General features: G+C 42.3%; 1 protein-coding gene across 1 annotated transcript; it reads right to left on the reverse strand.

Moving 5' to 3' along the window:
* Positions 1-2,490: 2,490 nt before the first annotated feature.
* LOC128329728 (vomeronasal type-2 receptor 26-like) lies at positions 2,491-17,297 on the reverse strand. The gene is made up of 7 exons (XM_053261341.1): positions 17,271-17,297; positions 15,833-16,128; positions 14,421-14,712; positions 9,203-10,066; positions 8,539-8,766; positions 4,429-4,555; positions 2,491-3,389 (listed from the first exon to the last, which is right to left on the reverse strand). Exons 1-7 carry the CDS (start codon positions 17,295-17,297, stop codon positions 2,491-2,493), a joined length of 2,733 nt encoding a protein of 910 aa, XP_053117316.1.
* Between the last annotated feature and the right edge of the window lie 1,179 nt (positions 17,298-18,476).

Genomic DNA, 18,476 nt, shown 5'->3' on the forward strand with positions numbered 1-18,476 from the left:
ACTTAGTATTATTAGAATCTTCTTAGTAGAAGAATCTACTGAGATTCTACTGAGTAGAATCTTCTTAGTATTCGTAGTACATAAAGCTTGCCCATCATCCTTTTCTAAAATGGGAAGACATAGGATGTGTTTCCTATAATGTGGCAAGTTGGTCTTGAGAAGAAAGAAGATCATTGATACAAAGGATTCAGCTGCATTTGTGCTTTTTTTCTGGATTATTAAAGTGGATTATTATTAATACTATTATATTAGCATTAGCCAGTATCCAAAATATTCCTTCCTTCCTGCCTGCCTGCCTGCCTACCTGAAATTAGAACCCCCTTTCACACCAAAATTAATTGTTTTTGAGTCATCGACACATAATTTATCAATAAACTAAAAGCCAAAGATCATATCATAAATGTGATAATTCCTTACTCTTCACTGCTAATCCATTCCTGAGTTGGATTTTTCTTGAAGGAATATTTGGGTGAGGTAAAAAAGATACAAGATACAATCCCACCAATGAGGATTTCACCTGGCTGGTACCACTCATATGGAATATGCAAAGGATCACTTCTGGAGCACCTAATATTATCCTCCTCCGACACCATAAGAGGAGCCTGCAGGAGTAGCAGCAGCAGAAACACAGACTCCACCATCCTGCTGCCCAAGTTTCCATCTAGCATTGGTCCTCTATATCTCTTTAGAGGACAGTCAGAGTATAGGTCTGACTTTAAGAAGAAAAGGGGAAACCATCAAAGCTGACAGATCCCTTTCTGGCTCTCATTCCTCATTTTAACTGTGAATAGGACACAGGACTCTTTATACTGATTTCAAACTTTGTGCTGATTTTTCAAAGCTACCGGTGCTTTAGCTGGATGATCTAATTATGGCAATTTCAATAATTATAGAGGAAGGAATCCCTCTCAGCCATGTTTTTAGATTCCCTGTAGCAACGTAAATACCAGAAGCAAGAAAGCAAACATGTTTGTCTGATTTGACAGCTGTTACAGAATTCCTTGCCCTATAGTGAGGTTTGAACTGGGTTCAAATTCAGAGTGATCCAACTTGGGTATTTTCATGTGTTCTTGATGTGGTGTGTGGGGGTGGGATGCAGGGCCTAATCTTTGGATGTTCATTGTAAAGCTTGGAAAGGCCCTTCCGGTGTTTCATTAGTCTGGATCACAGACACTGTAGCCAAGGTTCCTGAGAAAGGAGCAAGAGAAAATCTGGGAATGGGGGAGAAATGCCCAACCAAAAAGCACATAGGCTTGTTAAAAAAACCTCCTCCTGAACACAAGTTACAGAATTCTGTAAACATTCCATGTGAATGTTTGAGGTGGTAGTGGGCTAACTTGTGAACCACGTAACCAATATGCACCTAACTTGGTATACGGATGGAGATTAAAGAGAGACTTTGATATCCCATGAATGAATTCCAAAATGCATTTCAACAAGGCAGCTGTGTGTGTAGTTGAAATTACAGCAGGAATTAGTATTTGAGAAGCAGAATTGTACATGGGTTCTTTCCCCACTGATCTGAAGACAGTGGTGAGGCCATGCACAGATGTATACAAACCGATTGGTACCTTATGACTGTTGAGGCAAGGCAGGAGGCTTGACATGAGGTGGGATGCTAGAGGTGAGGCTTTGGTATAGTTTGCTTTTAAAGTCCCTGAAAATGTGTGTGTGTGTGAAGTTACTCCAGGGAGTAATGATGTGCATGAATCAAGGTACATGCACGATTCTAAGGGGCAGCTGGGGAATCTTTAAGTCCAAACCGGCTATTCTGCAAGTCTGCTGCCTCTCTGCTCTGGTGTGACAGTGGCATGCACATGACCTCTGCACATGTGTGGTGGCCATTTGCATGCCACTGAGCCGCAACCATGCAAGCGGTTCTGGGGGGTACAATGCTGCAGCAGAAAGCTGTGGTGAGTGGCACAGGAGCAGGTATGGACCTGCCCTACTAACTCTTAAAGGTGCGCCGGGACCCTTCGAATCATGCACAAATCTTGATTAATGCACACACCTACTAGGGAGCTGCATGGAGAAAGGACAGGATTTAGACAGGGTTGGAAGGCTTCTCAACTGAGAGGGGTTCTCAACTGAGAGCGGTTCTCAATCTTGGGTCCCCAGTTGTGGCTCCCATCATGCCCTGCTGTGATGGATGATAGCATGTGCAAGTGAGAACTGTTTTGATAACTCATGAAAATCAAACTAAAGATCCCATCTCACCTTCCCACGTGGCTAAAAGAAAAGAAAAGCATGCAGGAATTCTACTACTCATAGCTGGTTGGTGTGGTTCAGATGAACGAAGCCCTATTTTATTCTGAAATCTGGAATGTCCCTTCAGGAAAGGGAATAGCACAGCCATGATGACATCTGTAACCACACATGCATTAAGCGGGTTTGACAATGAAATTGATCTATACAGAAGCGCCTGCGTTCAAACTATGGACAAGCTATTCATGTCATAGAATTGGCAGATCAAATTTACTATAGAGTGTCCTACAGTTTTCTTATTATTTTTTCTCTTTTGTTCAGATCAGGCCTCAGTAGAATAATGTAGCATTTGGGGGAAAAGATGCAACCCAATAACCCAGCACTAGAGGCCAGGATGGAGAAGATCTCCACAGCTACCATATGTTTCCCTCTTGTGCTGAGGTAGGTTGGAACAAAGGATATCCAAACACTGCAAAAAACCAACATGCTGAAGGTGATAAACTGGGCTTCATTAAAGCTGTCTGGCAGATTCCTGGCGAGAAAGGCCACTGTGAAGCTGATGATGGCCAGGAGACCCAAGTAGCCCAGGACACAGTAGAACAGAGTGGTTGACCCCTCATTACATTCCACTATGATTTCTCCAGATAGTGAATGCATATCCAAGTCAGGGAAAGGGGGAGAGGTACCCAACCAAATAGTGCAAATGCCTGTTTGAACCAGAGAGCAGGAAAGGGCAATGGAATTTTCCAGTTTCCCTCCAACCCATTTCTGGTAAATACTTCCTGGCTTCGATGACTTAAAAACTATGACTACGGTAATGGTTTTGGCCAAAACAGAAGAAACAGCAATGGAGAAGATGATGCCAAAAGCTGTTTGTCGGAGGAGACAAGTAACTTTGTTTGGCCGTCCAATGAAGAGCAATGAGGAGAGGAAGCAAAGGAGGAGCGAGATGAGGAGCACGTAGGTGAGGCTCCGGTTGTTGGCTTTGACGATGGGAGTGTCCCAGTGCTTAATGAAGGTTCCAAGTACCAGAGCTGAGGCCAGAGAGAAGAAAAGAGCCAAGAAAGCTAAAATAATGCCCAAAGGTTCATCAAAGGTGAGGAAGTTGAGAATTTTAGGAATGCATCCGTGTTGGGCCTTATTTGGATACTGGTCCTCTGGGCAAGGGATGCAGGAATCCATGTCTGAAAGAGGAACATGAGTCTGTTTAGACGTACCATCAAAAGTTTCAGCAGATGGACTGTCTTCCTATGAATCTGACACAGCTATTCTATGCAGGCCTCATTTGTGGCAGATTTTCAAAACTTCCTTCACTTTAGGACGAACATGTATATAATGTCCTGACTTTTCTTTTAGAGGGAGTGGAGGAGGGAGCAGGAATCACACGGGATCCATAAATCTGAAGAGAACTTTTAATGTTTTCTGCCCCATGCTTTTGTCACAGTTGTACTCTTAGTTATTGGTAATGGAGTGAGTAAAAGAGAGACGCGATATTAATGGCTTTTATTTTTCAGCACCAAGGTCTCTCTCTCTACTTTGGAGGCACTTTTAACTCTTTTTAATATTGGAGATCTGATTGCAAATCTCTTTTGAAATTTGCATTTTGGCCCTTTGCTTAAAAGGAAAACAAATAATTCAATCTGTTCGTTTTAAACATGTATAATATATCACCTATACCCAAAATGTCTTCACCTATACATAAAATGTCTTAAATGAGAACATGGATATTGGTGGTGATGGGATCTTTGTAGTAGTGATGGGATCTTTGTGCCTAGCAAAGGGAATCTTGCTTAGGTCTCTCAAGTCTCTGCTTCTACATCCAACACTTCTTCATCCTGAATGCTGATTCCTTCTCATGGCAGCATCATTCTTACACATCTGCTTTTGCTTGGGCACTGAGCATACAGGGGTTTTATTCGTCCAACTCTGTAACGTGTCTCTAAATGTTGCGATCAGTTCTGATTATCACTGCAAATTTGAATAATAAATATATTCTTCAACCCCTTTTTCACATTTCTCAGGGAGGAAAGCTAATACCTAATGCCTAAACACTAAGCAATCCTGGAGTGGCGAGGATCATGTGGGGGAATGTAGGTTGTCTCCTGCCTTCCCCCACCCCATCCCTACCCAGAATAATTGTGTGAACACCCTTCTTCTGTTGTCTGTCTTAGAGACTTGTCTGGATATGTAATCAAATGTTCATTTCTGAATGGTATTTCATACCCATCTTGTCTGAGATCATCCCTTCTGGACATTCAGTACATTGGTAGCAGCAAAATTTCTCCCCTTCCTTCTTTTGCTTGCTGTATCCCGGATGGCAGTTGTCATTACACAAAGAAACGGGAGGCACCTATCCTTAAAAAGTATGAGAGCTTTGAATATTTTGTGGGAGTTTGCTATGCAAATGTTTTACCATACAGTTTTACAAAACAATACAGCTTTGCCATACAGTTCATTGACAAATGTCATGGAAGAAAACCTATCAGTCCACAGATGTAGCAGTCATAGGGAAGAATGCATATTCTTCTAAGCATGAGAGAAATGGAAGAAGATTGGATTTTCCATGCTTGGTAAGCCCAATGGTATATCTAGATATAGTAAGCGGCCAGAGAGAGATGGTTGGGAGAATTGAAAAGCATAACAAGGTATGGAACATTATTATTTTATTATTATTATTTTACATTTTATATCCTGCTCTTCCTCCAAGGAGCCCAGAGCGGTGTATTACATACTTAAGTTTCTCCTTACAACAACCCTGTGAAGTAGGTTAGGCTGAGAGAGAAGTGACTGGCCCAGAGTCACCCAACAAGTCTCATGGCTGAATGGGGATTTGAACTTGGGTCTCCCCGGTCCTAGTCCAGCACTCTAACCACTAGATGGTCTCTTGCTAAAAGTTGACATCGACTTGACAGCACTTAATCAATCAATCAATTAATCAATCCGTCAATCAAACAATCAACTATCAATCAAACAGCCACTCAAATATCTTCTATGAAGACATCATCAAGGCCAGTCTCTATTACCTTTGCACCGTTGACATCAGCATTTTAATTATTTTTTAAAAATTATGCTAGTTGCCATAGCAATGAATTTCAGGGATTAAAAATGCATTAGATGGAAGATGTTCCAACTTTACACATTAAACCAAACTCCCTTCAATTATTATCATAAACTTTATTAATTTATTTGGCACATTTTTACAGTATACCACGGAATCTAATTGTCCTGGGCAACTTACAACCAACCAGACAACCAACCAATCAACCAAACAAGCAATATTGAAAACTTAAATGATTTAAAACAATATATAACTTATTAAAACCCATTCCAGGGCAGACCAAACAATAGGTCTTAAGTGCTCTCCTAATGGCAAGCAATGTTGTTAAGACTTGGATTTCTGCAGGGAGTGCATTTGGCAGTTCAGGAGTGACTGCAGAGAACACCCAATTGTGAATCACAACCAGATGAACTGGGGGCAGCTGGAAACAGACGTCTGCTGATTATGTTAACTCATGGTGGGGATCATGAAGACGAATGTAGTCTCTTTGGTAAATTGGTTCTAAGATGTTTAGCTCTTTCAACTAAGAGCACTGAATATTTCACCTGCAAACATACTGGCATCCTGTGCAAATGTTTTAAAACTGGTATTAGTTAATCATACCCAATTCAATTTGAATCCAGTTGGGATTCCATTCCAACCCAACCGGACAAACCAGTTCCATGCACATCCCTATTAAGCAGAACTACCTTTTCCCAAATCCCAGAAACAATTCAAAAGGATGGCATGGCTGATGGTATTAATAGGTGCAGAGGGGTCCAACAGAACCAACACAGTCTCAGTCAACCTTTTGGTGAAAGATCAGGATGACCAGGTCTGTCGCAGCACCCTAACCCACACAAAGGCAAATTGGAAATGGGTCTAGATAACCAGTTTTCTCCAAGCTTGCCTGGGAGTGATTAGCTAGCACACTCTCAAGCACCTTGCCAACCAAAGCAAATTAGAAACGACACTATAACTGTCCATCTCCAAGGACTCTAGGGAAGGATTCTAAGTAAAAGTCCAACAATTGCTTCTTTCAAAGATGGAGGCATCTTATGCTTCCTCAGTGAGGCATTTCTAATATCAGCTAGTTTGTCTCTCACAACCTTTCTGCTAGATGTTATAAGTCACATTGGGCATGATTCAGAGAACAGCTGTAGGCCATACAGCACCAAGCAGCTTGTCCATCTCCTCAAAAGTCGCAAATTGAAACCAAACTGTTCTAAATAAACACAAGGAGCTAATGGACATCTCCACAATGGACCCTCCAGTAATATTGGAGACCAAGGAAGATCAGATGGAAGACATTAAGGTCATTCTTAATGTCCCCCTGCTAACTGAGCAATGAGGCACCTTTTTGAAAGTGGTGAATCTCTTTATTTAGCTGGGCAAGAGCAACGGGACTTATCCATCTCCCACAAAGCATCCCTCCAGTGACTGTTGCTGGAGTCTGTTTTGTTTTTTTTTTAGTTTAGCCCTTTGGGGACAGGGAGACATTTTATTTATATATTTGTATCAATGTAAACCACTTTGGGAAATTTCCCCCTCAAAATTGGTATATAAATATTCTTCATATTAGTGTTCTTACAACTTTTAAACAGGGTAGGAATGGTGTGTGGGAGAAGGCAGGCTTGATCTTACCTTCCCGCAGATGATCTAAGGTCTGGTTATGGCTGCGGGTCTTTTGTGCCTACACAGCCATCACTGCTGAGTGCCACGCGCCATGTGGAGGCAGGGGAAATGCAGCTCAGCCTCTAGGAATCCCTCCATGCACTGTGCGAGGAATGCAGTACATTGGTGGATTTCCCCACAAGCCAGGTGCACTGGGTGCTGGGTGATTTGACTGCTCAGGTTTAGGCAACCTGGCTACCCAATGCTTGACTTGTGGATCCCTACCCCAGTAGGGCTGCACAAGGCTGGGTAGGGCTCCTCGTGTGAACATCTTCATTTGATCACAAAAAGGCTCACTAAAAGCATCTCAGCTGGATATTGAAAATTCCAGATTTGAGTTCAGAGGAAGGAACAGGAGTCAGTCCATAAGAACATAAGAACAGCCTTGCTGGATCAGGCCCAAGGCCCATCTAGTCCAGCATCCTGTTTTGCACAGTGCCCCACAAGATGCCGCTGGAAGCCACAGACAGGAGTTGAGGGCGTGCCCTCTCACCTGCCATTTCTCCCCTGCAATTGGTACTCAGAGGCATCCTGCCTTTGCTGGAGGTGGCCCACAGCCCTCTGACTAGTAGCCACTGATAGACCTCTCCTCCAGGAAGTCATCCAAACCCTTCTTAAAGCCATCCAGGTTGTTGGCTGTCACCACATCTTGTGGCAGAGAGTTCCACAAGTGGATCACACATTGTGTGAAAAAGTACTTCCGTTTGTTGGTCCTAGACCTCCTGGCAATCAATTTCATGGAGTGACCCCTGGTTCTAGTGTTGTGTGAGAGGGAAAAGAATTTCTCTCTCTCCACTTTCTCCACACCATGCATGATTTTATAGACCTCTATCATGTCTCCCCACAGTCGTCTTTTTTCTAAACTAAAAAGCCCCAGGTGTTGTAGTCTTGCCTCATAAGAAAGGTGCTCTAGGCCCCTGATCATCTTGGTTGCCCTCTTCTGTACCTTCTCCAGTTCAACAATGTCCTTTTTAAGATGTGGTGACCAGAATTGTATGCAGTACTCCAAGTGTGGTCACACCATAGTTTTGTATAAGGGCATTATAATGTTAGCCGTTTTATTTTCAATCCCCTTTCTAATGATCCCTAGCATTGAATTGGCCTTTTTCACAGCTGCCGCACATTGAGTTGACACTTTCAACGAGCTGTCCACCACAACCCCAAGATCCCTCTCCTGGTCCGTCACTGACAGCTCAGATCCCATCAGCATATACTTGAAGTTGGGGTTTTTCGTCCCAATGTGCATCACTTTACACTTGCTAACACTGAACCGCATTTGCCATTTTGTCGCCCACTCCCCCAGTTTGGAGAGATCCTTTTGGAGCTGCTCACAATCGGTTTTGGATTTGTTGTAATTGTTTTTGGATCAGTTGTCCCCGAACAACTCCAATGGACGTGAGTGGAAGAGAATCGAATCACTTCTTTGCTGCATGTGTGGCAGCATAAAGCTGTGTCCTGTCAGATAGGAGATGAGACTTCCTCCCCATGTGCTCTTGTCATCTAACTTGTTGCTTTGTTATTGGTTACAGTGCTGTTACATCCCACCTGAGTCAAGTCAGTATGCCAGGGATCTGGTCCTCATTAATGGTCAACTCTCTGCCTGCAGAAGCCTATATTCTTACCTGAGTCAAGTCTCTGTGCCACTGGATTTGGTCCTCATTAATGGTCAACTCTTTGCCTGCAGGAGCCTGAGGATCCAGCCTTCCAACTTTGACTCGGACATAGGAGTCATTTTGGAAAGTGACCAAGTTGGTAACATCAAATCCAGCTGCTAATTCTCCATGTTTGTTAAACTTAACATTGTCACCAATACTGTTGTTGAATGAGATGGTTTGAAGCAATGAATGGAGCTGAAAAGAGAACCAATGAGAATTTAAAATGTGGTATTATTCTTACTCAGATATCTGAGACAACTGCAACTTTCCACATTGGGGAATCTGCATAAGAATGCACCTGTATAACGGACAGTACTCCACTTTAGGTAACTGATAATGAGAGAAGGCAGCAAATCAGGAGTCAGTAGGAATCATTTCAGGAGTTGCAAATGACCTTGGGGATCTTATAAAAAACTGTGGAGGAGCTATTTGCTTATGGACATTGTGTGTGGGGTGCGTCAATATCTAACAAAGGAAGGGAGGAAGGAATATGAGGTGTGTGAGAGAGAAAGACAAGAGATGGGTTCATATGTTCTAGGGTATTTTCTGGTCAACAGCTTGACTTCAAGTCAAAGCATGATACAGCAGCACAAGCTTTGACAATAGCATTTGGCCAGAGAAGAGCCATTACCTTCCAGGGTTCCATATGCAGAGGGATCAGTCTGCTCCTTTCCTCCAATTTTCTGTGTCTGGATCTAGATGCAAGTCTTATATGTAAGGCATGTGCAAGAGCACAGACAGCATTATAGATGCTGTAGCTGTGGCCGGTCATGCTCATTTCAAACAAAGGGGCAGGAAGGCTCTCCAGCTTCTCTGCCCCAGTACAGGGTCGATAGAAGTACTTCATGGAACACTGAAATGCTCGCTCCCAGAAAAACTTGAGAAAACCATCCCTTCTGGCTTCAAATAGGTTGATCAACTGGAGGAATTTCCAGAAGCCTGGATGCTCCTTTGTGTGTAAGGTGAAAGAAAGAGCACCATGGAACAGGCCTTCATGGAATGTTTGCAACTTGAAATTATTTTGAGTGCCATCATAAATAAAATCAATCTGGGCTGTTGTAATCCACACTTTCCCTGTAGGAAACTTAGATCCAGGAAGTAGTTGGTAAACTGTTGTTAGAAATATAACTTTTGTCAACCATACTATGGATGTAGCTTCTCCATAAATGACAACTGAAATGACTTTGCTTTCCAGGAAAACGGAAATTCTTTTAGCAATGTCATAAATTAATTCATTTGCAGGTAAGATTCGGGTAACATGTCTTTCTGTGAAGGCTGAACAGATTCCATTCTGGGAAAGCAAGGACTCTAAAACCTGCAGGAAATGATCTCCACCATCATTGTGCATAGGCATGAGCCCGACCCATTTCCATCCAAAATAGAGAAGTAACTGGAGAATCCCCCGATACTGAAGATCTTCACTGGGAACTGTGCGGTAAAAGGAAGTGGAATAGGTTTGATCCATCTGTGCTGGTTCAAATGAGCCATATGAAAACTAAATGAAACAAAATTTAAAAAGAGCTTTATGTTAGGGAAGGGATCCGTTTTTCTGGTTTCCCCCCAACTTATATTTGTTACTCAAGTTTTTCTCCCTTATTTTCCACATCACAGTTTCGTAGACAAGTATACTCATCATAAACTGTGGTTTATTTTTCCAAACTGTCAAAAATATTCATGCCAAACATGAAATAATTATGTAAGTATCAAAGTGTTAAAGTGCAATTTAGATATCTTTCAGCTGAAAGGAAGATGGAAAGATTTGCATTTTAGCACTGTCTGATGGGAGAGGGGGGGAAGGAGAAGCTTTTCCTGTCCTGGAGTTGCAGCTGATGAATGCTCAGTTTGAATGTTCAGTTCTTGTCTCTTAGGGAACTCTTGATGTACACAACTCCTAGCAGATGAGAGGTAGAAATGGCAGCTCTTGCTGTGCATCCTAGTTATCCAAGTATAGCTGAGTTCAGGGGAGCAAGTGAATAGAAGAGAATCCTGAACACAAGATATCCTAGTTAGGAGGGAGAAATTGAGGTGGTGAGGGCGCCTCCAGCAACTCAGATCCTATTCCAGCAGCCCTCACACTGGAGGACATGGAGGACAAATACCCCACCTCTGAAGGGCGCAGAGGGAGAGTATTAATTAATTAATTAATTAATTAATTAATTAATTAATATACCACCTGATTCCAAAGACTCAGATGAGATGTAGACCCCACCTCTGCATGGTGCAGTAGGAGAGTAATATTCATTCATTCATTCATTCATTCATTCATTTCATGCCTGACTCAAAAGGTTCTAGGTAGCTTACAAAAACCAGTATACGGGTTCTAGACCACCTTCTGACATTTCTGCTTGTCATGTACCAATTATCTTGGCGCCTTCAATGTACTGCTTTCTTTTTTACAGGTCCACTGATCTTATATCCGAGCTCTTGTGTTGTTATTGTTGCTGCACTATACATTAGTTGGTTTGTTTCTTGAAAATTATTGGTTGTTATTTCTGCAAGTGCAGCATTGACATCTTTTAATGCCTGAGCAAGTTGTTTTTTGGCAACTGTTTTTAGAGCTGGAAGTTGAACCCTGCTGGTTGTTTGGTTCATGTGCTCATGCAAAAATACCACCTAGATTCAAGGAAAATTGTTGAAGCCCTGGAAATAATAAAGCAGCAAATAACAACAGTGTCAAAGAAGATTAGCAGATATGAAGCCAGAATTACACAACACAGGCAGAATTTCCAATTCCAGTAGAATCAGAGGCGTTTCTACCAAAGCATAGAAGGAGAAACTGCAAGAAACGTAGAAAAACCAAATAAAGAAGAAACAGTGCATTTCTGGAGAAAATTATGGGATAATCCAATAGATTATAATAAAAAAGCAGGCTGGATGAATGAGGTCAAAACATGTAACCAACAAATGCAAGATCTAATAATAACACCAGAATTAATAAGTGAAAGAGCAAAGAAAATTAAAAATTGGACTGCTCCAGGCGACGATGAACTGCATGGCTTTTGGCTTAAACACCGAACAAGCCTTCATAAACAACTATCAAAACAGTTCAGTCACATTTTGCAAGGCGGTGATATTGAACAATGGCTAACAACTGGGAAAACTCATCTCATCATGAAAGACCCAGCAAAAGGTGCAGTTCCAAGTAATTATAGACCGATAACTTGCTTGCCAACCATGTTGAAATTATTAACTGGAATAATAGCAGATGAAGTGATGCAACACTTATTAACTAACAAGCAGCTTACAGTTGAACAGAAAGGAAATTGCCCAACAGCAGAGGCACAAAAGACCAGCTGCTGATTGACAAAATGATTTTAGAAAACTGCAAGAGAAGAAAAACAAATCTAAGTGTTGCATTGATTGACTACAAGAAAGCCTTCGATTCATTGCCTTACACATGGATACTAAAATGTTTAGAAACAACTGGTGTCAGCAAAAACATTCAGATATTTATTTTAAAAAAAGTAATGAGCATGTGGAGTACACAGTTAACAATCAATGGTGAGACACTTGGACAGGCTAGCATTAGAAGAGGCATTTTCCAAAGGGACTCACTATCCCCTCTGTTGTTTGTAATCGCCATGACCCCACTTTCACAAATACTAAACAAAACAGGCCTCGGATACCAAACATCTAAAACATCCAGTAAAATCAACCATCTGCTGTACATGGATGATCTGAAGTTGTATGGAAAGTCCCAGTCAGAAATTGAATCACTGCTAAACACTGTCTGTATATTCAGTAGCGATAGAGCAATGGAGTTTGGACTAGACAAGTGTGCTGCATTAATAATGAACAGAGGAAAAATGACAAAAACAGATGGAATAGAACTGCCCAATGGAAGCAACACGAAGAACCTGGAAGAGAAAGAACATTACAAATACTTGTGCATTCTCCAGGCTGATAACATCGCACACACTGAAGTGAAAAGAAAAATGGGAAGTGAATACATCAGGAGAGTTAGAAAAATCCTCAAGTCCAAACTCAATGGCGGGAACACCATACAAGCCATAAACATCTAGGCTATACCTGTTATCAGATACACTGCAGGAATAATAGACTGGACCCAGGCAGAGCTAGAGATGCTGGATTGCAAGACCAGGAAAATAATGACCATCAATCATGCTCTGCACCCTCACAGTGATGTAGATAGGCTCTACCTCCCTCGCAGCTCAGGTGGAAGAGAAATGCTGCAAGTCCATCAAACAATAGAGGAGGAGAAAAGAGGCCTGGAAGAATATATCAAGGACAGTGAAGAAGATGCACTTAAAATGGTCAATAACACAAAACTATTCAACACCAATGAAAGAAAATAGGCCTACAAGAAAGAACAAGTCAAGAACTGAGCAGAAAAATGGAGAAATAAGCCCCTGTATGGTCAATAGTTGCACAATATAAGTGGAAAATCAGACATCACCAAGACCTGGCAATGGCTTAAGAATGGTTACTTGAAGAAAGAAACAGAGGGTTTAATACTGGCTGCACAAGAACAGGCACTAAGAACAAATGCAATAAGAGCAAAAGTCGAAAAATCCACAACAAACAGCAAGTGCCGCCTTTGTAAAGAAGAAGATGAAACAGTGGACCACCTAATCAGCTGTTGTAAAAAGATCGCTCAGACTGACTACAAACAAAGGCATGACAAGGTATCAGGGATGATACACTGGAACATCTGCAAAAAATACAAGCTACCTGTAGCCAAACATTGGTGGGACCCTAAAATTGAAAAAGTTGAAGAAAATGAAGATGTAAAAATATTATGGGACTTCTGACTACAAACAGACAAACATCTGCCACACAATACACCAGATATCACTGTAGTCAAGAAAAAAGAAAAACAAGTGAAAATAATCTACATAGCAATACCAGGGGATAGCAGAATAGAAGAAAAAGAAAAAGAAAAAAATCACCAAATACAAAGATCTACAAATTGAAATGGAAAGGCTGTGGCAGAAAAAGACCCAAATAATCTCAGTGGTAATTGGCGCCCTGGGTGCAGTTCCAAAAGACGTTGAAGAGCACCTCAACACCATAGGGGTCACAGAAATCACCATCAGCCAATTACAAAAAGCAGCTTTACTGGGAACAGCCTATATTCTGCAACGATATCTATAACAATTGACAATAAAATTAAGCCATCCCAGGTCCGTGGGAAGGACTCGATGTCTGGATACAACAAACCAGTCAATAACACATGTCTGACTATGCAAACAAGAAATAATAATAATAAATAGATAGATCGATTGGTGAAGTACATTGGAGATAAGAAAGACCTTATCCTATCTAGTAGGTTACATAATGAATAGTTATGGAGAGAGAGATGTTTTCATCTGCTCTCTAAGAGGAAAGGAAGAGGACTGACTCATTATAAGAAGTACTTGAGGTGTAGAGGCAAACAGGGACAGGTAAGGAGACTCTCACTAGCTACCTCTACTCCCAACACACCTAGTGGTCATTAGGATACTTGGTGCAAAAGGTCAATGCACTGGAACTCCATCTCCAACATTCACTTATAATGGAAATGGGATAGAAACCACCGAACCATAGAAACCTCATTCATTTTGGGGTAGTTGTTTAGCCTGTGTAGGGTAATTTTTTTACCCTCTACAGAAAAAAAAGAGTAGTTTTCTGCTCTCTGCAAAACTTCTTTGCAGAGTAGACCAGCCGTGCATCTATGCACATGCTCTCTCATACATCTTGACTTCTCTTACCACTGCTGTTCAAGTTGTTTTGCATCTTTTTGTAATACCTTGCCTATCCATAATTATAAACCATCCAAAGCCTGGAGAAAAGAAGAGTGAAATATGTGTGTGATTTGGTTAATTTCAATGGTCCCCAAGTGTGGATACCTGTGGGATCTTGTAAAGGCCTAAGATGTCTGCCATGTGTGATGAAGTATCAGCATCAAGTCCCCCAATGACTCCAATTACATTTCTCTGGATGCCACATTTATAGTTGGGGACAAATCTCTGTGATTTGAAGAGCAGGTCCAAGGCGGTGCGGTAGGTCATCCTCTCATTGGAGTAGCTGTCATAGATGTGAAACCCAAGTGTGATGTTGGGCAAGATCTCAGCGTTCTCATTGATCTCATCCACTGCAAAGGCCAAGGCCAGGATGTGCTGGTAGAACTTCATCATCATGCTGAAAATGAAATGTGTGGAGAACTTGACAATGCCAGAAACCATATTATCACACTAGAGGTCCCATCAGGCCCCTTTGATGTGCCATGCAACTCTTTACACTGACTATGGCTGCAGTGTTCGAGGAGCAGGGCAGGACGCCCTGCTCATACACGGACACCCTCATTCTCTTTGCCCCTTCTTCCCAGCTAGATAAAGCATTAGCCTCTCTGGAGAGCATTCTGACTTCAAATTGCTCAGCTGTAAGTTTGGAACACTGTCTGGGGAAGCTACACCAGGTATCAGTAGGTATCACTCCAACAAAGAGGAAAGTGTTGTGGTTTTCTTCTCTCTCCACCAATACATGAACAACAGAATGAAGACATTGAAGGAATTTCTGAAGCGAGGAATAGCTTATTCTCCAGTCAAAGCCATATTGCAAATATAGAAATATTCAGATACACAGTGTTGAGCCATCCACACAGAATGAAACCAATGTTTGAAAAGAAATCCAGACCCAAAGTGCAACTGTTGAAGCAGATCAATAATTAGAATTTGTACTGTTCTTTTTTTCCTTTCTCAAAAGGAGAACTGAGGAAGGGAGGGAATGAACGCAAACCTTTCTCTTTCCTCCACTCTGAGGAACCTATCTGCCAGATCTAGAACAAAACTCAGGTGTCTGTATGAACTATATAGATATGACAGATCCCCTGGATTTGTGCACATTATGAGACAAGGTGCATTATTATTACTATTACTACTACTACTACTACTACTACTAGTAGTAGTAGTAGTAGTAGTAATCTTAGTATTCATAGTACATAAAGCTTGCCTACCATTCCTTTTCTGAAATGGGAAGACATAGGATGCGTTTCTTATAATGTGGCAAGTCGGTCTTGAGAAGAAAGAAGATCATTGATACAAAGGATTCAGCTGCATTTGTGCTTTTTTCTGGATTATTAGAGTGGATTATTATTAATACTATTATATTAGCATAAGCCAGTATCCAAAATATTCCTTCCTTCCTTCCTTCAATTAGAACCCCCTTTTACACCAAAATTAATTGTTTTTGAGTCATCGACACATAATTTATCAATAAACTAAAAGCCAAAGAGCATATCATAAATGTGATAATTCCTTACTCTTCACTGCTAATCCATTCCTGAGTTGGATTTTTCTTGAAGGAATATTTGGGTGAGATAAAAAAGATACAAGATACAATCCCACCAATGAGGATTTCACCTGGCTGGTACCACTCATATGGAATATGCAAAGGATCACTTCTGGAGCACCTAATATTATCCTCCTCCGACACCATAAGAGGAGCCTGCAGGAGTAGCAGCAGCAGAAACACAGACTCCACCATCCTGCTGCCCAAGTTTCCATCTAGCATTGGTCCTCTATATCTCTTTAGAGGACAGTCAGAGTATAGGTCTGACTTTAAGAAGAAAAGGGGAAACCATCAAAGCTGACAGATCCCTTTCTGGCTCTCATTCCTCATTTTAACTGTGAATAGGACACAGGACTCTTTATACTGATTTCAAACTTTGTGCTGATTTTTCAAAGCTACCGGTGCTTTAGCTGGATGATCTAATTATGGCAATTTCAATAATTATAGAGGAAGGAATCCCTCTCAGCCATGTTTTTAGATTCCCTGTAGCAACGTAAATACCAGAAATAGGAAAGCAAACATGTTTGTCTGATTTGACAGCTGTTACAGAATTCCTTGCCCTATAGTGAGGTTTGAACTGGGTTCAAATTCAGAGTGATCCAACTTGGGTATTTTCATGTGTTCTTGATGTGGTGTGTGGGGGTGGGATGCAGGGCCTAATCTTTGGATGTTCATTGTAAAGCTTGGAAAGGCCCTTCCGGTGTTTCATTAGTCTGGATCACAGACACTGTAGCCAAGGTTCCTGAGAAAGGAGCAAGAGAAAATCTGGAAATGGGGGAGAAATGCCCAACCAAAAAGCACATAGGCCTGTTCAAAAAACCTCCTCTTGGATGTTTATTTCAAAACAGCCACAATCACCCTTTTCCCCTGAAACCAGGGAATAACCCAACCTATTACACAACTTTATTTCCATTTAAGAAATCTGATGTTTTTCTTCTATGCATAAATCATAATGAACAGAAGATTAACCCGGCTGGATCAGGCAAGACATCTAGTCCATCAATCCCGTTTCACAAAGTAGCCCAGCAGGTGACGCTGGGAAGCCTACAGGTAGGAGCAGAGGGCAACTGGTATTCACAGGCATCCTGCTTCTGAGGTTGGAGGAGGCCTATGGGCTTCAGACATGTCACCATTGATAGACCAGTCCTCCATGAAATTATCTACCTCCCCTGATCACCACCTTATAGATATCTATTGTTGGCTGTCACATCTTGTGGCAGAAAACTCCACCAGTTGGTTATGGGTTGTGTGAAAAAGTACTTCCTTTTGTTGGTCCTAAATTCCTTGGCAATGAATTTCATTGGATGTTCCCTTAGCCTTGGGTTATGTGAGAGGCAGAAAAATGTCTTTCTTTCAACTTTTTCCAAACCATGCATGACATTATAGACCTCTCTCTTGTTCCCCCTCACCTGCGATGCCTCACATGACATGTGCATTATCACTTGCACTGCACAGGGGAGCCCGGCAGAGGAAACTCAGTGTGCTCATTGACTGGCTGTTCCTGGAGGCAGGTGGCCTCAGGCTGGCCACAGACAGGCCTGGCCACATTCAGCGCATAGCCATCCTGACTGTGCACATGAGAGATGTGGCAAGCAGGTGGCCACAGCTGCCTCCTCCACCTGGCCCCGGTATAGCATGGGCTAGTGCCCCCCACCCCCCCAGGACATTTTGGGGCCCCCACCTGGTTTGGAGGACTGGACTTCTGTCTGGAAGTCCATTCTGATGGGCGCCTCTGCCAGCACAGCATCCCTCCAATGGATGTTGCGAGTGTCTATCTTATGTTTTTTATTAGATTGTGAACCCTTTGGGGGACAGGGAACAATTTTATTGATATCAGCGTAAAGTGCATTAGGAGCTTTTGTTGAAAAGCGGTATACAGTCATCCCTCCCTAATGGGCAAAACCTCATCTTTGGCAAATTTGCGGTTGGTGAGGCATTAAAGTCTATGAGAAACAGGGGGTGAAAGGAACCAGAACCCCAAAAAGATCTGAAAATAAAGGAAAAAATGCCAAAATATTTGCTGAAAAAAATCACAAAACATCCTGTAATATCAGCAAGTGTCACCAGGAAGAAGGAGCAGATGGAACCTTTGGAAATTTTTTGAACTCCCCCAAATCCCACAGAGGCATTTTAAATCGGCAAGGGACAGCAGGGTCAGCAAGGGTCACCAAGAGCAATGCTCAGTTAGTCAGCTCTCCGCATCTGCAATGCGGCTCAGACCAGGAGGTGACTGGTGAGAGACAGACAGAGGCAACCACAGGGAAGTGGGGAGAGTCAGCAGCGAGGTTCTGCAGTGCAGGGAGGGCTCACTGGCCAGTGGGAGAGAGAAAGAGGAGCTCTCTCCCTGTGCTGCCAGTGCAGACTGGGGCTGCTGCTCCCCTCTCTTCTGACTGCCTCTGTGAAACTCTCCAGCATGGGAGAACTGTCATGCCTGCAACACAAGTGCGGAGAGGGAACGAGGGTGGCAGAGATTTTGTGCTGCCTACAGGTACCAGAGTGTGGTGCAGGCCCTCTGCCCTCCCTACCACGGCCTCCTTGGAGAAGCCTGTGCCTTCCGCAACCTCAGTGGAATGCATGTTGTTCTTCCCTCTTTCTATATTTCCAGAATGGTTTGG

The sequence above is a fragment of the Hemicordylus capensis genome, chromosome 6 (genome assembly GCF_027244095.1).
Source record: "Hemicordylus capensis ecotype Gifberg chromosome 6, rHemCap1.1.pri, whole genome shotgun sequence".
NCBI lineage: Eukaryota > Metazoa > Chordata > Lepidosauria > Squamata > Cordylidae > Hemicordylus > Hemicordylus capensis.

Bases quoted from the DNA above. Each gene is read 5' to 3' on its own strand.
- LOC128329728 (XM_053261341.1), bottom strand. From the start codon at position 17,297: ATGCACATGTCATGTGAGGCATCGCAG. The intron at 14,713-15,832 runs GTAAGGAATTAT...TTTCATTTTCAG, and splicing joins GAATGGATTAGCAGTGAAGA to CATGATGATGAAGTTCTACC. The intron at 10,067-14,420 runs GTATCCACACTT...TGTTTCATTTAG, and splicing joins GCCTTTACAAGATCCCACAG to TTTTCATATGGCTCATTTGA.